General features: G+C 44.9%; 1 protein-coding gene across 1 annotated transcript in view; it reads right to left on the bottom strand.

Moving 5' to 3' along the window:
* The window catches only part of IQGAP1 (IQ motif containing GTPase activating protein 1), a 103,359-nt gene that overhangs the window by 17,544 nt on the left and 63,782 nt on the right, over positions 1–22,033 (bottom strand). The window contains exons 16-28 of the mRNA XM_027569682.2: positions 13,801–13,891; positions 13,439–13,606; positions 12,373–12,515; positions 7,971–8,141; positions 7,168–7,251; positions 7,000–7,071; positions 6,838–6,907; positions 6,259–6,467; positions 5,240–5,395; positions 4,835–4,998; positions 4,096–4,320; positions 623–763; positions 432–516 (exon numbers count right to left, since the gene is read on the bottom strand). Of these exons, the coding sequence (XP_027425483.1) occupies positions 432–516; positions 623–763; positions 4,096–4,320; positions 4,835–4,998; positions 5,240–5,395; positions 6,259–6,467; positions 6,838–6,907; positions 7,000–7,071; positions 7,168–7,251; positions 7,971–8,141; positions 12,373–12,515; positions 13,439–13,606; positions 13,801–13,891 (1,779 nt within the window). The remainder of the gene's footprint in view (positions 1–431; positions 517–622; positions 764–4,095; positions 4,321–4,834; positions 4,999–5,239; positions 5,396–6,258; positions 6,468–6,837; positions 6,908–6,999; positions 7,072–7,167; positions 7,252–7,970; positions 8,142–12,372; positions 12,516–13,438; positions 13,607–13,800; positions 13,892–22,033) is intronic.

The raw sequence follows: 22,033 nt of genomic DNA on the forward strand, positions 1-22,033 counted from the left end.
GGAGAGAGAAGAAAAAAGCGTTCAGATTAAGGAAAAAAGGAAAAAAAAAAAAAAAAAAGGAGGGAGCTCAGACCAGTGAGAAAAGAGATTTATCAGCAACAGCCTTAGCAGAAACCATGGTGCTTGCTGCCATTCACCCGGCCACCAGCAGAGGGAGCAATTCTTCAGCGAAAAGAGGACTGGAGAAATTTATCTCAAGGAAGGAAAATCCACCTCCTCTAACTTGTTGGATGTCTGTGTGCGAAACAATAAAGGAGCTACAGAGGGACCAAGAGAGGTACCATTTACTATTTACAATCACTTTCAAGAGCTCACTGCCAGAATCTATGCTTGCACACTTGCTGTCGGGCCTTGTCTTCTAACGTTCTTCTCTGAGGGCTGCTGGAGGACAAGGATGTGCAACAAGGATGTGCCACCATCCAGATTCTCACCTTCAGCAGCTCATCCTCACCAGCATCGGGGAACTTCTCATGTAACGAGTCCTTCAGCACTTTGGCAATGAAGCGCATCCCGTAACTGTGGGACGGACAAAACTCGATGAGAGCCGCCCAGGGCGGAGGGGGTGGAGGCAGGTGGGCAGTCATACTGGGCTCTGCCTGGGGTTACGACTCTTGGCACTCACGGGATTTTGTCCACGGAGCTGATGATGGCTGAGAGGAACTTGTCTGTCACGGCCCGCATGTTCCTGATGGAGTTGTCTAGCCGTGTCTTGACCTCTTCATGAGCCAGAGCCTGCTCAGGGGTCACATCATAGGGCAGTTTGCTGGGAAAGCAAAAATCATCCCCAACTGTGTTAGGTAACAGCCAGAAGAGCCCAAGGCAGGACTGTATCTTTCAGAAACAGAAAGACCCAGAGAGATCAGGTAAGCTGCTTGTGCTCATAGAGCCGGTAAACAGTGGGGCCAGAATCTGAGCTCGGGGTTTTCAGCTGTGAACTGGGCGCCTAGAACTATGTGCCAGGCACTGTGATAGGCCCTTGGGATAAAAGATATATAAGACACGATAGCTTCCCGAGTCTCTAACAGTCTGGTGGGAGAGACACACAGATACTGGTAAACATATTGTGCTATATAAACAAGAAGCTGACCGGGTGCCAACAGAGCAGGGGGGCTGCCACTCAGACGGGAGGAATGGAGGAAAACTTCGTGAGGAAGTGACACCTGAATTCAGGAAAAAGGGAGAAACACTGTCCTCCAGGAAGGAAGCTCAAATGCAGAGCAATGGAAGAGGAGAAATGAGGTGGTCAAGTAGAGAGGGGCCAGGTTGTGAAGGGTCCCATACGTAACACTGAGAGGTCTGGACTCTCCTGGAAGCCAGGGAGAACCACTACAAGACAGGAGACCTGAATCTGAGGAAGATTTCTCTGGCTCCCCCCCCATGAAGAATGCATTAAAGATGGACAGTCACAGATGAAAGAGACGGGTTAGTGCCACAGCCTGATTAAGAAATCATGAGGGCACGAAAAAGGGTGCAGAAGTGGGCACCAAGGAGACAGATCTGAGACGCTAAGGGGCACAACCAGCGGGACGTGGTGACCCTCTGGGTAAGGCTGAGGGAAGTGACAGTTAACATATGAGAACTGAAACCTGAGGAGCTGATAAGATCCCTCAGGGAGAGTCTGAAGAAACTGGCAGGAAAACAGCAGACATGCTAGGCTTAACGGGGAAGGACAGGAGGGGCTCAAAGACAAAAACGAAATACAGGGGTCAAGGCTCCGGTATCGTCAATGACGTCAAACAGTCGTAATGATTATCCTGGATTATCTGGGTGGTCTAAATCCAATCCTAAGTGTCCTAACAAGATAGAGGCAGGGGAGCTTTGACACACACAGAAGAGGGGGCAATGTGACCACAGAGACAGAGACTACAGTGATCTGGCCACAGTCAAGGATGCCAACAGCCACCGGAAACTGAAGAGGCAAGGAATGGATTTCCCACTAGAGCCTCCGGGGCTGCCCGGCCCTGCCGACACCCTGCCTGCAGCCCGTTGATACTGATTTCGGGTTTCTGGTCTCCACAACTAGGAGAGTAAATTTCTGTTGGTTTAAGCCACCAAGTTTACGGTAATTTGTCACAGGAGCAATAGCAGACAGATACAAGCAGATAGGGACACAACTCCATTTGTCATACTGTGTCTGAATTACAACTAAGCAAGACTACCAACACGAGAATTCAGTGAAAATCAATAAAAGCGTTCTGTTTGAAACAACTGGTTATTTAAGAGTATCCTATATTTTATTATTTGTAAATTATGTGTTCTATACCTTTTATATAAATAAAATGTATAACTTTATGTGTAAAGGATATTTGATAAAAAATAGTAATGAGCAAAGGGAATGAAAGTGCTCAGCACAATGAGTGAAGTCACAGAACAGACTGTTAAATTTCTCAGATTTTAGAGGCGAACGTTCCCAAGAGGGGACCAGGTCCCAGTCTGTGTGTCTGGTGGCTGAAGGTCAATTACCCGTGATGCCTGCAGGCAGGATCGGCTCCCACTGCACTGTTACACCTCCCAGTTATCACTGGCAAAAAATGTGTTGAAATCCATCTCCATTTTATGAAAAACAAAGTAAGACACCAGTTTCCTCACAGGGAAAAAAACAAACAAACCTGGAATGCCTACCAAAACTTTGTTCTAAAACAGACTGACTCATGGACCATGAGATCTCTCAATACCCTGGAGCCAGCGCCCTGTCATGTAGGGATGCCCTGGGTTGCAGGCGGAACTTCCCAGTCCAGCACGGCATGTATCAACCGCATTCCAAGATTTGAGCCTCAGGTGTACAGGGCACAACAAAAATGGACTTTTCACCACATCCAGCAGTGACCTGCCTCCTGGTGACAGACATACATGTTACTGAGAAACAGATAAGGTGCCAAATGATCCCCATAGGGGATAAGGCCTTTCTCAGCGTCCGCAGAGCGGCTACTCTCTATCCAGAGGGCACCTTCCCCTTTGCCTGGGGGCCAGGCACCTGGAGAGCACGACGCCGGGCAGCACTGTTCAAAGTGTGAGCTGGTGCCAGTCTACAACTCCATCTGGGATGGGAAGGAGCCTGAGCCAGAAGGTAGTCAAGGCACTGCTTCCTTCCCTAGGCAAGTGTGGCTATGAAAAACACCAGCTGAACTCCACAGTGTGCTGAGAGACACAGGATTTTCAGTTACTGGTCCACAGAGCACACTCTGAGTAGCAATGGTAGGGAGAGCCACCCCTCCTCAGCTCCAGAGAACTTCAGGCACGACCTCACCCTGCTCCACAACCACCAGGAAAAACCACCCTGCACCAAGCTGCTCACCCTCTCTGTCCTCATTCAAGCTGGATAAAACCAGACACATGCTGGCTCTTTGAACTGTAATTTCCCAGCATTACGCATATTCTACTGACACACCTTTCTTTCGACGTGTCCATGCTGATGGTTAAACTGCTGCCCTAGCCGAGAAATCCTGAGTTATGTTAGTCCAACCTGCCCCCAGGATGCCAGGGCTGCTCCACACCATTTTCTCCTCCTCAACAAAACACAGTGCTCTCACGCACCTAAGTTTTCCTGTCCAACTCCATCTCCAGTGATGCCAGTGTCCCTTCAGGTTCTGGAGCCCCGAGCTCCTCCCACCTCAGAACGTTCAGACATGAATACCCTGCACCCAGCTCTCAGCAAGACTGGCCCCATCTTAACCTTTAGGCCTCAGTTATGTGAAATTTCACCTTCTCAGAGAGGCTTTCCCTAACCACCCTACCTAAGTGAGCTCCCTCTTGTACTCCCCATTATAGTTCCCAAGGCAAAACTTCCTAGAAGTCTCAATTTGTCATTTCATTTTTAGGTACCTGTCTCTCCCATGCAAGAAACTATGAACAGAGGGCAGAGAGCTTGTCTGTTTTGTTCATTACTGTATGTATACCTAACACAGTGCCTGGCGCACAGTTAGCACTCAATAAATATTTGCTAAGTATGTGGATAAATTACCAGGTCAACAATGTAAAGAAGTAGTTTCTAAGAAAAAACTATTTGAACAACTATTACTTTATAAATCAAAGGTTAAGTGCTTAAAAAATAAAATTACAAAAATACCAAAGGAAAAGGTGTTGTGGTTGCCATACCTTGCCTCTCCTGTCTGAGACTCCATCTGATTAACCCAAGATTTGTATATATCCACAGGGTCAGTTTTGATGTTGAGAGACTTGTCGTCCATAATCTCCTTCACGACAGGGGCCAGGATTTGTCTCAGGGCATTCTGGCCCCGAGCACCTCGGTTGAAACTCACAACCATCTTAATGACTGTAGGATTTCCTGTCACGATCTCTTGAATCTGATCTACTTTTGACCTATAAAACATCAGATACAAATTCAATTTAAACTAATCATGAAATCTATCAATGTAAAGATAGAATATCTGCTTAAAGAAAGACCCCATCCCCTGGAAAGAGAAACCGTTGGAAGGAAGGAGGTACGGTGCTCTTTCTCTAGAAACATTCCCTGACACTGACCTGAACCCAGGACCCTCGTGCTGTTTGCAAACTCACTCACGGGAACCTGAACAGGTCCTTTATTAGATAAAAATGTGGTATCTTCATGTTTGGAGCAGCTTTTTAAAAATCCTATCTTAATATAGAATCTTCCTAAAATCACTTCAGCAAATCTCTTATTCTACCACCTCCTCGAAGCAGCAACACTTTGTATTTGTGATTTAAAAACTGGAAGCTGCTCTCGAGTAAGGGCTTCACATAGAGCTTGGAGTTAATGGAGGTCAAGGAGAGGTATGGGCAGGCCTGAATCTCAAACTGTGAGTGAGTAGGACAGTGGGACGGAGTCCCGTGCCCGGCAGCAATCTGTTCATACTTGATCTCCTCCTGGAGCGCGGTCTTAAAGAGCCGCAGGAGCAGGTACTCCTCTCGCTGGTTGGACGCGTAGTTGTACAGGGTGAAAATTACAGAGTCCATGAACTTGGTGGACTTGTTCTGGGGCATCTGAAAAATCAGCTTCGCCAGATAGGTGGGGTTCGTCTGAAATAAAACCAAGGGATACATCATTTCTAGATAATATAAAGGCTGGCACAAATATTCACATTCTTTTGAACTTGAAGATTTGGAATGTGCAGAAGTAATAAAGAAAAATAAGACAGCCCTTTGCTCACGCCTCAGTGGAAGCCAGAATTACTCCCGCAGAGATGTATGTTGGCGAAGGTTTCCTTATGGGAAAGTAAATAAGCTAAATCTTACAAGACCAACTCCAGGAGCCACTCACCTGCAATAAATAAAACAGGTGTTGATAGGCCTCCAGCTTCTCTCTCTTCTCCTTGCTCAAAGCCTTGAGACCTCCCTTCTGCTTATTTAGCATCATCATATCAGACAACTGCTCCTTATTTTTTTTGGTAAGTTTTTTACTGTGGGAAACCACATCCTGAAAATGAAAGCATACACATAAACCAAAAAGCTTTGAAAGATGAAACTGGGCACTTGTAGCAAAGGTCTTAGAGCACCAAAAAAACTTGTATGAAGGTCTCTGCACTGGCAGATCCCATTAACTATTTTAGAATCATTACACTGTATCCTGTGTTCAGGACACCAATCAAATCTCCTACTTCCACCTCCCTATTAAGAAATTGCACTGGGGCACCTGGGTGGCTCAGATGGTTTGAGCATCTGCCCCTGGCTCGGGTCATGATCCCGGGGTGCTGGGATGGAGCCCTGTGTCCGTGCTCCCTGCTCAGCGGGGAGCCTGCTTCTCCCTCTGCCTCTCCCCCTGCTTGTGCTCTCTCTTTTAAATGAAAAAAATCTTGGGGAAAAAAAAAAGAATCTGTACCATAAAAATGTCCACAGACTCGGGAAACCATCTTCTAGGAATCTAGATTAAAAACAGTCTTAAATACCATAAAAGCTACGTATTCACTAAGACGTTAACTACAATGTTATTTGTAATAAAAACTTGAAAAACAACCTAAATGTCAGATAGGTGCTGACATTAAACAGAGTATTTATGACTAGTGATCACGTGTGAAGCATATTATCCTCTAACGTAAGCGAAAATGGAGGATACAAAATGACCGTGGGGGGGTGGAATTATGGGATGATTTTTATATTTTTTTTTTCTATGTAAAATTTTGCTATTGAATCATCTCGTTTCTTATGTAATTTTTAAAGAATGCATGGCATTCGCTGAGAAGAAAGCCAGCCTCTACCCCACCTGCAAGTCGGAACGGGTGAGGCAGGGGGGTACTAAGCAGGACAAAGGGCACCAAGGCCTCTGCTGGCACTGGACCATACCTGCAATGTGATTTTATTTTTTACGAGCAGTCCAATTTTGATATCCATGAGATTGAGGTCATTCTCCAGCTGTTGGTTAGAACGAATGAGGGTAATGACCTCTTCCCGCATCTTCATAAGATCAAGCTCCTCCTGAAAATCTTGGTCACTTTGGTCAAGAAGGTGGACAAATTTTCGGACCACAACCATTGGAGGATCCTCAGCATTGACTGACAGAAAGAAAGTATGTGTCAGACACGTAATGGAATTACCAGAAGAAGTTCTAAGTCTTGGGGAAATGTCAGCACTGTCTTGAAAAAATAACTCTTAGACACACATAAGATATTTATTTTTGAGATGTGCAAAGACAAGCAGCAAGTGCAGTCTTCTCGGTCATGCTACTGCTATGTTATGACAAAGGTTAAGACAGCAAGCAACAAGACATACAGCCATGGGTTAGCAAAGGAACTTACATCACAAGCAGCACCCTAGCCCCCAAGCCTTGCCTTCAGGACCAGAAAGAGATCCGTGGAGAATACCCAGAACCTGATGGCTCTCAACCACTGCCTCAACTCTTGTCTGCCGAGCACAGTTACTCACTGAGAGTCTTGTAGTCATCACGAGCTTTGTTTGCCCGAATAAAAGCCTGGATTTTGATAATGTCATTTATCTAAGGAACAAAGAAGAAATTCCTTTGTTCATTTGCTCACCAAAAATACAGCAAAACTAATTCTGCCGGTCCTCCTACCCAAGGGCACTTACGTGGTCTCGGAAATACTGCAGGCGGTCTCTGTAGCGCTTTCTAGCCTGGTGCATCCTTGCCAGAGACTGAATCTGCGGGGAAGGGATCCTGGAAATTAGAACAGTCCTTCTTCTCAACACAGAGCACACGCACATCCCATGCTGAGAAACGCTGTCGGACTACCATACCTTTACAACTTCATCTTTGTGGGCGCGCAGATATGCTAAGCGATCTTGATACGCCTTCTTCTGCTTGTAGCCCCTCCACTGTGACTGAAACCATCAAACATTACAGTGGACATATTACTTCCCAAGGATCGGAGGGAGTTAAAAAAAATCTCATCTTCATCAATTACCCAAGTGCAATTCACGATGAAGCTTTCCAAAGGACTGCACCCAGCGGTGACAGGGGAATGAGGGCGTGGGCTGTCCCTCCACCAGGAGGGCACAGGGCTACCTCCCACCTCCCTAGAGTTAGCACAGCACTTCACACCTTTCAAGGGTACCACAGGTTCTCTTATTGGCTCCTTACAACGAATCAGGTGAGGAAGGTAAGTATTAGTATCCCCATTTACAGATGAGGAAGCAAACTTAGAGGGGCTCACCACCACCTGGCAGGGGTGGGGCCTTGATTCCTCACTTGGAATTCTTCCTGTGACACCATGCTACCCCGTCACTATAGTCAAACCACAGTTGTTTCCTCAAGATTCAAATCTGGCACAAAGGAACAGTGTTAGAAGACAACGAGTCCCGAAGAACTGCCTCTGGGCCGGACGACTCATCTGGAAAACCATCCAGCACACTCTGACTATTCTGATTACAGCAGTAAGAAAGAGGAAGTACTTGTCAAGAAAAGGGAGAGACCAAGAAGTCAGAGGGCAAAAACCACTCTTGTTCGATCCTAAGAGCTGCCTGCTTCTTGCCCCTGCTCCGGAAGCCCCCCAGCACCACCACCCCCCCCCCGGCTGTCTGCAGAACCGGCTCTGAGATACCTGAATGCAGGTGATGGCAGGGATCTGTTTCTTCAGGAAGTTCATCCTGGATCGGAACTCCTGTCGAACCAAGTACCCACGGCAGCAAGCCTGCAGCTTGGTGATCAAGCCTTCGTTGGCTAGCCAAAGCTGTTCTCGGTTGTACGCAGCTGTCACCCCAGAGATGGAGCTCTGAAAAAGCATCCGGTCACATTGGAGGACACACTTTTAACCACTTTCATCCACAGCACACACAGCCACCCTCACAGCTTTCTAGGTCTGTCCCAGATCTCTAACGAAGCAGTGGGAATGAAGACTTCAGGTCTATTTCTCAGGGCCAAGTCGTTCTCACGCCCAAAAAAAAAGTTACACACACACACACACATGACCTTTACACACTCACCTACCCAACACTGCCTGCCAGGAATGGTGCTTGCTGACAAGAGGACAGAATGGCAGGTACAACACAGGGCTGGGCACCAAGTCCCCGAAGCCCCTAGAATGCCCCAGTGGAGGAAGGACACGGCAGGGGAATGGGAGCCTAGAGTGTGTGCACTGGGACCACAGGCACTGGAGAACCAGCACACTTCCCAACAGAGAAACAGAGCCAGGAGACTTCTTTTTAGAGAAGCGGCACTGTTACCAGAGTAGCTGGCAGGCTAGCATGAGCGGTGAACCAGGATGCTGTTACTGAAATCCAAGCGAGGGGTGAGCCGGGGCTGAGGGGGGCGGCGGCGGCGAGAACAGTGGGAACATCTGGCTACCCCCCTAATAGCCACGTTCCCCTTTTCCTTGGTATCCGAGCCTTGATATTGTTTCCTGGCCAACAACAGGTGCCGTTAAAAGACTACTCGGGCTGGGGATGCAAGCAGCTCATGTGGGGTATGCACAAGTAGTCTGGGAAGACCGTTGGGAAAGCTCCTTGAAAGAGACAGGGAGCTTTGCTCTCCTTCCCTTCCTCCTACTTCCTGCCTGAACTGGTAACTGGACGGCTGGTGCTCCAGTGGTCATTCTGGATGATAAGGTGACCTTGAGGGTGGAAACCACGTGCTAAGAATGGCAGAGCAGACAGACAGACGGATCCTGGGAACAGATGGCACTGTGGAGCCACCACACCTTCACTAGACTGCCTGACTCCAGAATTATTTTATTTGAGGAAAAAAATACACCTTTATATACTGCAGTCTGTTTTTCTGTGAGACCGTGTGTGAGGTATCAGCTGACTTCTAGACTGCAAATGGAAAGGCAGGGCTGGTGGTTAGAAGGACTGAAGTCTGGAGGTACAAGATTTGGGGTTCATAAGTGCAAGGGAGAGAGCTAGAGCCACCAACCTGAATGAGGGCTCACAGGAAGAATAAGCAGAAGAAGAGAAGGAGGCCAGTGGCATCCTGACGTGTTTCAGTGGAGGGAGAGAAGGCAGGCAGCGAGGGAGATTGAGAAGGAGCCCTCGCCAGCGGGAGAATCAGAAGAGAACTGCACTGAAGAAGCCAAAAGAGTCGCAAGTTTAAGGAAGAGAACACAGTGAGAGGTCAAATATGAGGAGATCTCCTAAGAGACCCTGGCAATTCAAAGGCTATCAATAAGTTCTAAAGCAAGAGTTTGACTAAAGTAAAAGCTGGGCAGGAAACGGTACTGCTGTAAGCTAAGAAGTGAATGGTAATGGGGAATGAATCAGTGAGGGGCCAGACTACCGTTCAAGGCATTCAGCAAGAAACGGATGACAAATTTGTAGGCAAGCCCAAATCAGGAAAAGTCCATAGGCTTTAAAAATATCTTTTTTCCTACAATGAAGGCAACAAGACTATGTATGCAGGCTACTACTCAGAAGCATACGCCAGGGCCAACGGCATCAGCATCATGGGGGAGCCGGTCAGAAATGCAGATTCTCAGGCTTCATCTTACACCCACAGAATCCGTCTCCACTTTACAAAGATCCCTGGGACGGACGGACGGACGGACGGACACACACACACACACAATTCAGAGAAGCACAGATCCAGGTTACATATGAGAATAACTGGAACTATGAGAGGAGAAGGAGCACAAGGTGGGTGAGGAACTGGGAGAATGAAATCAGAAACAAGATGAACAATAAGCTTTGGACAAGAAAATGATTAAGGAATTAGTGAAGACCCAGAGTCACTGAAAGTGCGGGAAATGGAGAGTGGGAGAATCCAGTTTGATGGACACTGTTTTTTTTTTCTTAAGAGAGGTTAGTTCCCACACCAAAGTGAAGCAACATCCCTCCCCTGTTTGAAAAATTCTAGTTAGGTCCATATGCAAAATACTAAGTAGGAGTGTCTCTGTGGAAGTTAATGAGCTAATCAAAGGGGTGTGTGACTCAAAACAAAGTTAAAAATCACTGCCAGAAGAGGTGGCCTGGCTTCCTTAACAGGCACGTTAGGCCCTGGAAACTCACCTGAGCCTTTCCTCACATGCCAGTTAACAGGCCTAGGACTGCTCGTCTCCCCATAAATGGCCCTTGTTCCCCCCAGTCCTTGGGGCCTTTCCCCATACAGTCCCTTCCCCTCTTCCGCGTCTGCTGAAATATTATCTGTGCTGTCTTTCTCCAGAACAAAATTAACTGCTTCTACAACATTCCCTCTACGTCACTGTTTTTGGAGCATCTGTTTCTGCCTGCCTCACACTACAGGACTCAGTCCCATGCTGTTGTCACCATCACACTGGGAACAACGGGAAGGCAGAAACTCTGACACATCTTTACATCCCACTCAACACTCACAGAGTTCGAGGGCTTTCATTAAATTTCCTCACGGTGAAACCATTTAGCAGAGAAGATGAAACACCGAACGGGAAGAGGAGAACTTCAAGCCCAAGACAGAAACTCACCCATCTGCCAGATGTTCTGAATGAGGGGACTATCTCGCTTTGTACATATGTGGGCACTGTAGTTCTTCTTCCCAGGAGCTGGGAACTGCTGCCCGACGGAAGCAGATGGCCTGTACTGTCCTCTCTCTAGGAATCTTTGTGCCTATTAGTAACGTGTCTTGGGGCACCTGGCTGGCTCAGCCCGCAGAGCACGTGACTCTTGATCTTGAGGTCGTGAGTTTGACCCCACTGTGGGGGTAGAGATTACTTTAAAAAAATAAATGAAGTAGAATAAAATAACATTTCTAACTATGGCCTATAGGAGCTCACTGAACATCTTCCCTCGATACCTTTTCCTCCCTTTTAATGTTCATTAGACAACTCCAGTTTAATGCGCATGAGCTCAGCTCCAAGTGATGTTAAAAGTGCCCATGAAGGACAAGATACGCGGGTACTAACACAAACCCTGCAAACTTATTGGCTCACTTTAAAAACCAGGAGTGGGCATGAGACAAGTACAGATGTGACTGAAATTCAAATCCAAGTTGGTTAAATTCTGAATTACTATGAAGTTTTTCAGGAGGGCTTCAAATGAAATTGGAGGGGGAAAGGAGAGAGAATTTTAAAAAGATTCATCAAGGGGGGCGCCTAGGTGGCTCAGTCAGTTGGGCATCTGCCTTCGGCTCGGGTCGTGATCCTGGGGTCCTGGAATCCAGTTCCTGCTCAGCGGGGAGTCTGTTTCTCCCTCTCCCTCTGCCCTTCCCCCCTGCTTGCAATCTTGTGTCTCTCTCACTCTTTCTCTCAAACAAACAAATAAATAAATAAAATCTTTAAAAAAACAAACAAAAAAGATTCATCAAGGAGGCTGGCTGGTTCAGTGGGAAGAGCATGCACCTCTTGATCTCAGGGTCGTGAGTTCGAGCCCCACGTGGGGTGCAGAGATGACTTAAATAAATAAACTTAAAAAAAAAAATCAAGGAGGTGATGCCTGAGATGGGTAGAAGTTTGACAGATGTAGACGTCAGGTAAGGGAGCTCTCATGACAGCGGGGACTTGTGCTGTCCATGACTGCGCCCCCATTGCTTGGACGAGAGCCTGCTACACTCACGGAGGTGTAAGTAACTGCTGAATGAATGAGCAAACAGTAAGAACGAATGGCATAGCAAACACACAGAGGATGGGGAAAAAGCACTTTAAAAGCAGCCATAAAAAAAAAAATGCTGAGCTTATTTGAAAGTACAGGTTATATTCTAAAACAGCATGGTTTGGAGTTTGTGGAACAGTCAGAAAAGACTGGAAAGGCAAATCAGAGAGATTAACAGTCACCGCATTTAACAAGGAGTTAAAGAAACTTTTCGTTTCTCTTTTTTTCTGATCAACCAAGTTTTCTTTAATGAGCACACAATTTACCTGACTTCATTCTACAGTTTGATCTAGGCCCTTAGTCGTCTCCCCAACCACTAGGGGAAAAAAAACAGTGCACATAGTTCACTATATAACCTTAATTTTAATCCAGATCTTCTAACCACAGGCCCTGTCCTTCTCGCTGACCCTGGCTCTAGAACACGTTCTCCTGTGAGGAAGTGCGACCTACCTGGATCTCCTCCCGAGAAAGCTGCACTGGGTCCTGCACGGCGCCGGGGGGTTCCTCCCACCCTCCTTCCTGGGTCTCCAGGTGGTGGTAGTAATAGTACCCACCTTTCACCCAGTGCCTCACCCACTTGCCGTTATTATCTCCTGGCAGAAAACAAAGGAAATAAAGATAAAAGAACCTCAGAGCCGCACTTGCCACACTCACATACCTAACACTGCAGGATTAACAGTCTAAATAGAACAATTCCAAAAACCTGTTCCTGGCATCCCTAAGAGTAACGGGGAATCCTAAGTCCCTCTAAAATCATGGCTTCGTTACGTCTCATTTAGCTCACTCATTTCTACATTAGAAAAAGAAAATACGAAGTCCGATTGTAGAACTGACCTTGACTGACTTTGTTCCTTCTAAAGCCAGCATTTAAGACCTGGTGTGTCAGAAAACTATTCTGATAAAAAGATTTGCAACCATTCAGCCTCTCCAGTTAGTAAAAAAAAAAAAAGGCCATGCAATGGGATGAAAAATCTTATCTTTATTCCTCTCTTTCTGCAGATAAACTACTTTTTTTTTGAAAGATTTTATTTATTTATTTGAGAGAGAGAGAGAATGAGAGATAGAGAGCACGAGAGGGAAGAGGGTCAGAGGGAGCAGCAGACTCCCCGCTGAGCAGGGAGCCCGATGTGGGACTCGATCCCCGGACTCCGGGATCATGACCTGAGCCGAAGGCAGTCACTTAACCGACTGAGCCACCCAGGCGCCCTGCAGATAAATTACTTTTATATAAACTTAGGCAATCAGAACTAATGATGCCCTGTGAAAGATAAATTGTCAAATACTTGGATGCTTTTTGCCTTTTCAGAAAATTGACCTTTTTAACACAGCTGCCCTTAAGGGGGGTGGGGAGGTAAGAATTAAAAAAAATTTTTTTAAAGAGGGTATTATCTCCTTGTGGGCTTTAAAATAAGCCTAAATACTGTGCCTCTACACTAAAGTGTATTTCCCTACAGCTGACCCCTCTTAGATTCAAGCTTTTCCTTTCAAGGCACATATTTACGTCCCCATAACTCACCTGCTGCCAGTTTCTTCTTCTTGGCCTCAGCAAGGTCACTCTGGTAAGTCTCACCACATTCGGGGATGACTCCATACAAGCCGACATCAGGGGAACGAAGGGCACTCAGGGTCTTACCAACATCACCACTCTCCACTGCCTCATTAATGGCATAGATTCCTAGGGCAACTATCCCGGAAGAGAATTGTCACCAGAATAGTTGAGAAAGTGTCTACAGCCACACACTAATTCACCAACTGTTTGCCTACTGGTAAACTGCCCCCTGCCCACACCCCATCTCTCTATCAAGCTGAATACTGAGGTAGGGAGCCCAGCGCCACCCCCACCCGCCACAGAAACAGAAATAAACCACCGATACGTACACCTCTGTGCTTCTTGGGTGTCTCTGTTAGACTGCCAGATTCCACCTTGAATTTCATCCAACCACAACACAGCTGATTCGTCCTGGGTTTCCTACGCACCACGAAAAAGCAAAACAATATCAGAGTTATGGAATTAGGGTACAAGAGATCAAGGGGGCTTCTGAGACTCAGATGTAGAAGTTTCAAACACACAAGACACATCAAAGAGTCAACTGGGAGAGGCTAGGCATCAAAAACCTGGTAAAAGATTACAAGAGACTTGCCTCGGGTGCAGGTGACGGGGACGTGAAGAGGAAGCAAGTGGTTCAGGAGGTCAAGAGCAGCTAGAAGTGGCAGAAGGACCAAACTGGCAAGGGGCCTAGGGACTTTATTAGTGTGACAAGGGCCACGCTCTGAATATGAACATGTGGTATTTTTCAGAAAGCCCCTTTTGCGAAAATATTGAGATTCTCTATGACTACTGTTTTTAAGAGCATCAGACTTTATCACAGGAAAAGCCAGGAGCCGTAACAGGCAATCTAAACATGACCCCAGTTTATATTCTAAAATTTGAATGTTAAATCAGTTGTTGGAAACTTAAAAACACATTTTCACACAGAAACATAATAAATGGTGATTAGTTTCCTCAGCATGGCCAACAAAAGCCTCACAGGTCCATAGTGCAGTCTGAATTGAATACTGGGAACACGAATGAAATAGTAGTGTTGGCTTACTTCCCTCTTTCTAAAGACATCTTAGACTTTTTTTTTTTTTTTTTTTAAGAGAGCGAGCACATGAGCTGGGTGGGTGGAAGGGGCAGAGGGAGAGGGAGAGAGAGAATCTAAAGCAGGCTCCTCACTTAGCATGAAGCCTGACACGGGGCTCGATCTCACGACCCTGAGGATCATGACCTAAGCCGAAATCAAGAGTGGGGTGCTTAACTAACTGACCCACCAAGGTGCCCCCAATTTTTTTTCAAGTAGCTTATTGGCAATCATTTGCTCTGAAAGGCATTTTAACTAGAACTGTCTGCCAGAAATATCCTTCTCTATTATCTTCCAGTTTCCACGAACCTGGCTACCACTCTCTGATTTGGGCAAGTGGCTTCAGGATGAGCCCCGGGGACTCCGTGCTGTGAGGGTGCAGGCATCACAGTTGACACTCTGTCGTCTACCTAGGCTCAGCCTGAGTCAGAAATGCAAACCTCTGATACCAACTTAGCTTATAGAAGTTTCAACTGTCTCCAACAGGGTCGTCTGTTTGCTCATGTTTCCAACAGTCAGTATAGGAAGCACTGACTCAGTAGATTAAGATGGCAGCCTTCTCCACAAGAGGGGAGACACCTCAGGTTTTCCAGTGGCCAGTCTGACAGAGTCATGTTTGAGACGATCCTGGCAGATCCAACAAAATTAACTGCTTCTCAGGCTTGAGCTAATAGCAATCGGGGTAAACGGCAGATCAAAAGTCCATTCTGACTGTTTGGTGTAAATATAATCTGACAATCAGACAACTGGGGGCAGGCACTACAACTCTGATGCTGGATGAAGCAGGGTCTGGGCTTCAAGGCAAAGTGGGCCTTTTCACTGCCCTCAGGAGGCCCACCAGCCGAAGTCGTGGAAGCTCAGAGAAGACTTCACTTTTCCCCCACAGTATTGTGGAGGGAGACACACCGTTTCCCTTGGCAGAGCCAAGCTGTCCCCAGTTCCTGCAATTTATAAAGCACACTGGTGACGGTATAAGGCCAAAGGCAGGCCACTGACATTAAAAGCAGTGATTTACTCCTTTCAAATGCAGAGTTTTACAAAGAAAGATCATTTAAAGAAATTAAGGTAAGGGCTGGGCTTAGAATCCTAAGAGGCACTGTCCCAGTTTTAAGAAACTGACCGTCGGGAAAGGAAAGGAGAACGCAAATAGAATGCAGGAACAAATCACCGAAGAGCTGAAGAGGTTCGTACTGTCCTACCACCAGTCCCTTTCTGTTACTGAAAACAGAAAATGGCCACAGAGACTCCCCCTAAAATCACACAAATAAATACTGGAAATGCTAAGCAATAGTTTCAGTGTGACACAAGAGGACGAGTCAGCTACGGGTCTGTGACAACGTGAACAGAGAGCCTATGCCAGAGGGCTGGGGGTGCAGTCCCCGACGGAGGCAGCCTGAAAATCTTCTCACGTTAAAACGTAAGTATTTCTACAGAACCAGGCTCTTTTGGGTTCACCTTTAAGTTAATCACACATCAGATACCTCTGAGCAGAATCTGCTGTCCGCAGAGCTGGGAGGTTTGGCACAACGTTCCTTGCATTCAGAGGAGGGCATAGCTCATCAAGAATTCTGACCATTCAGAGTTGTGCCTTCTCTGCCCCAGGCAGACTACAGCGGAACAGTTAATGCATATCCATGCGTACTCCCCTAAGAAACAGGTGACAGAGCTACGGTATGGAAGGCGAAAGAAAGAGAACAGATGGGTGTCTCAGGTGTGTCAGGGATAAATGATACAGCAATACGAGGAAAGAGAGGCAACATAATTCACCTCATCCCAGTATAAGGAAACAGGTACTCTCAGCTCCAATCAGATCAAATAAGATGACAAAAGCCCCAGATCCTCCTGCACGCTCTAAAGAGATCACCCAAGATTAACACAAACCATTCAGCAGGAGGTTAAAACTCTGGGCTAGATGTTGTGGCGATTACGGAGATAAAAAAGATTTAATGTGAAAAAGCTACATTAAATATGCTGAACTACTGCCCCCTAACAATGCGAAGGCTTAGCACACTGGCTCCATTTCAGAAGAGGTAAACAGATAGAAACCAGAAATAAGAATCAAAAAAGTAGGCAATGATTGCAGGTAAAAGAGGTGGAGAAGCCACAAAATACAGAAAAAGTAAAAGGGACAAGGGGCAAAAGAATGGCTATCGTGTGTGTGTGTGTTTGTGTGTGTGTGTAAAGTACAAACTCACACACCTCTAAAGGGCACTTCTTACCCCTTAAAACCTCCTTAGAAATCTCTCCCATTATATGTAGCATGGTGTGCATGTGTGATGATAAATAAAATCTAGGTTGCAGTATATTATGTGTACATATATGTAATACATGTAGTATTTTTATCTGCCGTCACACATGCAAACCATGCCACATTATATGAACTATGCCATGCATGCTACATACACATGTATACACACACATACATGAATCTGAATCTATACAACATATGCATCAACTATGCAACACAAGCACCGAACAATCAGAATGCAGCAGAATCGTATGGCCTGCTGGATTAGGTACATTAATCCTTTAGTTACTGCACAGTAGCAGTGTACCAAATAAAGTATTTCAACAACCCAACAACTGGGACAGTTGCATCGGTGCAAAGCAGCTGATTTTTAGCTGCATGCATGTGTGTCTGTCTGTGTACACACACACTATATAGGGTGGGGGAGCAGAACAGAGATTTACAAGTCATTCATATCTGTAATTATAAAATGGGTTCCTTGAGAATCCCTGATATCCATGTCTTGGCATTCAGGTATTACTACCCCATGACTAGTAATCTACTTTTAGCAAGTATTCCAAAAACACTAAATTTAAATGAAGAGAGAAGTGACCACCAGTGAAAATAGCAGAGTAAGGACATCTGAAAATCCTCTCCTACATAAAAGAAACAAAACCCTGGCAAAAATTGTCAACTTTTTCAAAACATCAAGAATTTTGGCTTGCAGCAAACAGAGAGTTTATTCAAGAAAAAACATTGAGGGCAAAAATGAACTACTGGGACTTCATCAAGATAAAAAGCTTTTGCACAGCAAAGGAAAACAGTCAACAAAACCAAAAGACAACCAACAGAATGAGAGAAGATATTTGCAAATGACATATCAGATAAAGGGCTAGTACCCAATCTATAAAGAACTTACCAAACTCAACACCCAAAGAACAAATAATCCAATCAAGAAATGGGCAGAAGAGGGGTGCCTGGGTGGCTCAGTTGGTTAAGCGACTGCCTTTGGCTCAGGTCATGATCCCAGGGTCCTGGGATCGAGCCCCACAGCAGGCTCCCTGCTCGGCGGGAAGCCTGCTTCTCCCTCTCCCACTCCCCCTGCTTGTGTTACCTCTCTCACTGTCTCTCTCTGTCAATTAGATAAATAAAATCTTAAAAAAAAAAGAAAAAGAAAAAAAAATGGGCAGAAGCATGAACAGACACTTCTGCAAAGAAGACATCCAAATGGCCAACAGACACATGAAAAAGTGCTCAACTTCACTCGGCATCAGGAAAATACAAATCAAAACCTCAATGAGACACCACCTCACACCAGCCAGAATGGCTAAAATTAACAAGTCAGGAAACGACAGATGTTGGTGAGGATGCGGAGAAAGGGGAACCCTCCTACACTGTTGGTGGGAATGCAAGCTGGTGCAGCCACTCTGGAAAACAGTATGGATGTTCCTCAAAAAGTGGAAAATAGAGCTACCTTATGACCCAGCAATTGCACTACTGGGTATTTACCCCAAAAATACAAATGTAGTGACCTGAAGGGGCACGTGCACCCCAATGTTTATAGCAGCAATGTTCACAATAGCCAAACTATGGAAAGACCCTAGATATCCATCAACAGATGAATGGATAAAGAAGATATATATATATATATCATATATATATATCATACATACATCATATATATATATCATATATATGATATATATAGATGTACACAAAGGAATATTATGCAGCCATCAAAAAATGAAATCTTGCCATTTGCAACAACGTGGATGGAACTAGAAGGTATTATGCTAAGTGAAATAAGTCAATCAGAGAAAGACAAGTATCCTATGATTTCACTGATATGAGGAATTCGAGAAACAAGACAGAGGAAGATAGAGGAAGGGAGGGAAAAACAAAACAAGACAAACCAGAAGGAAGACAAACCATAAGAGACTCTTAATCTCAGGAAACAAACTGAGGGTTGCTGGAGTGGAGGCGGGTGGGAGGGATGGGGTGGCTGGGTGATAGACACTGGGGAGGGTATGTGCTATGGTGAGCGCTGTGAATCGTGTAAGACTGTTGAATCACAGACCTGTACCCCTGAAACAAATAATACATTATATGTTAATAAAAAAAAAGAAAAACCATTGAATTGGGACAATTCAACAACTGTGAGCTTTGTGGCACTTTAAATGGCTCCACTCCCATCTGTCTCCCACCACCACCACCACACACACACACACACCCTCCTTCAGAGCCCCATCTATTCCCAGAGAACTGTCATGAGCCAACCTGTTAGATTTAGATCCCTAGAAAGCCACAGCAAGGCTATCTTCATCTGAACTGACTTAGAGCTTGCCCAGTGCAAATAGCCTCTTCTTCAGGGGCATTTATCAAAAACCGTAAGAGGCACTTGTTTAACATCACAGATGTCTAGAGCAGTGGATAAAAATTTAGGCAAACAATAAGCTAACCAAAAAGCTTAAAAAGAAACGTCTGAAAATGAGACATCCAGAGAGCTTTGAAAGTCTCTGACATGTTCCTGAGATGGAAATCCAGAAGGCCGTAATGCATGTGCAAGCTGTGCACATGCTCAGAAGAGATCTGTAAGGCTGTAAGGGCTCATCTCCAGCTGACCTTGAGGTTCTGCGCACGCATGAAGCGAGGTCTACGGCAGAATTGTAAACAGCCTGGCTGAGTGTTGAAGGTGTGTCCCAACACGCACGCACTGGTCCTCAGCAAAGGCTGGGAGCTATACTGGTTCTAGGCATTTAAAAATACTCTTAGGGGCGTCTGGGTGGCTCAGACGCAAGTCAGTGAAAGGTCCGACTCCTAGTTTCTGCTCCGGTCATGATCTTAGGGTCGTGGGACAGAGCCCCGTGCTGGGCTCCACACTCAGCATAGAATCTACTTGTCCCTCTCCCTCTGGGCCCCCCATTTTCTCTCTCTCAAATAAATAAGTAAATGAATAAATAAGATCTTTTCAAAATAAATAAATAAAAATACTCTGCCTAATCATTAGCTGACCTCTAGCTAATCAAGAAGAGACTTCAGTGGCCACACATGACTTAACAGAATTGAAAATCACTAAACAAACAATAGTAACAAAGACAACAGTAAACTCTGAGGATGGAGTAGACTCTGATTTCCAGAGTTGCCCCATTATTAAAATGTCCAGTTTTCAACAAAAAAAATTACAAGACAAAGAAACAAGAAAGCATGATTTGACGAAGTACAACATCCATTCATGATAAAAACCCTCAACAAAGTAGGTTTAGAGGGAACATACCTCAACATAATAAAGGCCATATATAAAGAACCCACAGCTAGTATCATGCTCAATGGTGAAAAACTGAGAGTTTTTCCCCTAAGGTCAGGAACAAGACAAAGGATGTCCATTCTCACCACTGTTTTTTTAACATAGTACTGGAAGTCCTAACCACAGCAATCAGACAAGAAATAAAAGGTATCCAAATTGGTAAGGAAGAAGTAAAATTTTCACTGTTTGCAGATGACATATTATATATAGAAAACCCTAAAGACCCCACCAAAACACTACTAGAACTGATAAATGAATTCAGTAACATTGTAGGATACAAGATCAACATACAGAAATTCGTTGCATTTCTATACATTAATAATGAAGCAGCAGAAAGAGAAACTATCTTATCACTTATCCCAAGGAAGACAGAATAATGTATAGAACTGTTGAATCACTATCTTGTATACCTAAAACTAATATAACACTGTATGTTAATTATACTGGAATTAAAATTTTAAAAAGGAAGAAAAAAGAAAATTCTATGAAACTACCAAAGTACAAAAGAAAAGAAAGAAACAGGAAAGCATGGTTCAAACAGGGAAAAAAGGAAACAAAGATTTAAATCAGCTATTTTAAATATGTTCAAAGAATTAAAGAAAACCATGTCTAAAGAACTTAAAGTATAAGAACAATGTCTCGGGCACCTGGGTGGCTCAGTCATTAAGCGTCTGCCTTCGGCTTAGGTCATGATCCCAGGGTCCTGAGATCGAGCCCCGCATCGGGCTCCCTGCTCCTCGGGAAGCTTGCTTCTCCCTCTCCCCCTGCTTGTGTTCCCTCTCTCGCTGTGTGTGTGTGTGTGTGTGTGTGTGTGTGTGTGTGTGTGTGTGTGTGTGTGTGTGTGTGTGTGTGTGTGTCAAATAAATAAATAAATATTTATTTATAAATAATAAAAATATATTATTTTATTGTATATTTATTTGTATTGTATAATACAAATAAAAAAATAAATAAAATCTTTAAAAAAAAAGTCTCACCAGAGAATATCAATAAAGAGACAGAAATTATTTTTCAAAAAAGAACCAAACGAGGGGCGCCTGGGTGGCTCAGTTGGTTAAGCATCTGCTCAGGTCATGATCCCAGTGTCCTGGAATTGAGCCCTGCATAGGGCTCCTTGCTCAGTGGGGAGGTCTGCTTCTCTCTCTCTCTCTCCCCCTGCTTGTGCGCCCTCTCTCCTCTCTCTGTCTTAAATTAAAAAAAAAAGAACCAAATGAAATTCTGGAGTTGAAAAGTACAATAACTGAAATGAAAAATTCACTAGAGGGACTCAGCAGATTTCAGCATGCACAAGAAAGAATCAGAGAACTTGAAGATAGGTCGATTTAAGTTAGACAGTCTAAGGAACAATATTCAGTCTGAGAAACAGTAAGAAAAAAGAATGAGGAAAAAGGAACCAAGCCTCAAAAACCTGTGCACACCATTAATAATACCAATACACGCATAATGGAATTCCAAGAAGGCAATGAGAAAGGGAAGGAAGAATACAGAACACTTGAAGAAAATCTGAATAGACCTATAACAAACACAGACATGGAATTAGTAATCAAAACACATTCTACAAAAACCAAACCAAACCAAACCCAAGACCATATGACTTCACTGGTGAATTCTACCAAATGTTTAAAGAATTGACACCAGTCTTATCCAAATGACCAACAGACACATGAAAAAGTGCTCAACATCGCTCGGCTTCAGGGAAACCCAAATCAAAACCTCAATGAGATACCACCTCAGACCAGTCAGAATGGCTAAAATGAACAAGTCAGGAAACGACAGATGTTGGCGGGGATGCAGAGAAAGGGGAACCCTCCTACATTGTTGGTGGGAATGCAAGCTGGTGCAGCCACTCTGGAAAACAGTATGGAGGTTCCTCCAACAGTTGAAAATAGAGCTACCATACGATCCAGCAATTGCACTAGTGGGTATTTACCACAAAGATACAAATGTAGGGATCCGAAG

The sequence above is a fragment of the Zalophus californianus genome, chromosome 6 (genome assembly GCF_009762305.2).
Source record: "Zalophus californianus isolate mZalCal1 chromosome 6, mZalCal1.pri.v2, whole genome shotgun sequence".
Classification (NCBI taxonomy): Eukaryota; Metazoa; Chordata; class Mammalia; order Carnivora; family Otariidae; genus Zalophus; species Zalophus californianus.